Source organism: Aptenodytes forsteri, unplaced genomic scaffold, assembly GCF_000699145.1.
Source record: "Aptenodytes forsteri isolate BGI_AS27 unplaced genomic scaffold, ASM69914v1 Scaffold111, whole genome shotgun sequence".
NCBI classification, from domain to species: domain Eukaryota; kingdom Metazoa; phylum Chordata; class Aves; order Sphenisciformes; family Spheniscidae; genus Aptenodytes; species Aptenodytes forsteri.
In genome coordinates, this window is record NW_008794710.1 from 1446923 (window position 1) to 1448251 (window position 1329).

Genomic DNA, 1329 nt, shown 5'->3' on the forward strand with positions numbered 1-1329 from the left:
AAGGGATATTCCATACCATGTGACGTCATGCTCAGCATATAAAGCTGGGGGAAGAAGAAGGAAGGAGGGGACGTTTGGAGTGATGGCGTTTGGCTTTCCAAGTAACCGTTACGCATGATGGAGCCCTGCTTTCCTGGAGATGGCTGAACGCCCATGGGAAGTAGTGAATGAATTCCTTGTTTTGCTTTGCTTGCGTGCACGGCTTTTGCTTTACTTAATGAACTGTCTTTATCTCAACCCACGAGTTTTCTCACTTTTACTCTTCCGATTCTCTCCCCCTTCCCACTGTGGGGGGAGTGAGCAAGCAGCTGTGTGGTGCTTAGTGTCTGGCTGGGGTTAAACCATGACAGCCCTTTTTGGCACCCAACATGTCTGTTAGTGTTACCCCTAAGTACACTGCATTTTCTTATCAGATTTATTTCAGCTTTAAGCTTAATGAGAAGTATAGCTTATCTTCTAAGGAGAGGCTTTTCTAGAGACTCTGGGCTGTTTGCCAGTAGATTCTGCTCATTTTTTAATACATGTAATATTTTTATATCTCTGTCAGAATAAAACACATCTCGTATCATTGACAGCATCGTTCACCATAACTGAAGAAGAAAAGACCAAGGTAAATTCTATGATTTGGTATTATGTTGACTCTCCTGCTTAAACTTACGGACAATCTAAACTAAATCCTAGGAGCTAAGGATGTACTTACGTACTTATATCTCATCACTCAGCTATTGGCTATTAATCATAAACAAGTTCTGCCTTCTATGATTTTAAGAGGAAGAAAACAGGAGTCAAGATAGGGGATCTTTGTCGTCTTAAAGCAGCAATATTTAGTGTAGAAAATCTACAAACTTCCATTGTATTCCTAGCCATGTTTTTTCATTTGAAGAATTGTCCAGGCACAGAGAACTGTGATGGGGAATATGCTCACCTGCTCCTGTGCCTAGCCACCATGAGAAAGCTTTTTGCCTTTCCAAAAGTGTGGAGTTATCCACCACCTATTGAGAAAGTTTCTGTATGTTGCTGATACACAAATCAGAAAATAGCTGTGTGGGGAGCCTGAGAAATAAAACTGCAGTAAGAGAGGCATAGTTTATGTTTGCCTTTCGTTTTTTAACTAGTCATCCTTCCAGTATGACTTTCTGTTCTTGGCTTCTGAATTAACATGGTTTCTAAGAGGCCAAATAAACCTTCAAAATTACAGTGATTGCAGCAGTGTCATTCTTCTAGATATTTTTTTATTAGAGAACTCCCCGCTGCATCCATCAGTTTCATAGAATCATAGAATCATTAAGGTTGGAAAAGACCTCTAAGACCATCGAGTCCAACCGTCAA

General features: G+C 40.5%; 1 protein-coding gene across 1 annotated transcript in view; it reads left to right on the plus strand.

Moving 5' to 3' along the window:
* The window catches only part of EVC2 (EvC ciliary complex subunit 2), an 84748-nt gene that overhangs the window by 21075 nt on the left and 62344 nt on the right, over nt 1–1329 (plus strand). The window contains exon 6 of the mRNA XM_019470623.1: nt 548–610. Coding sequence (XP_019326168.1) covers nt 548–610 — 63 coding nt within the window. The remainder of the gene's footprint in view (nt 1–547; nt 611–1329) is intronic.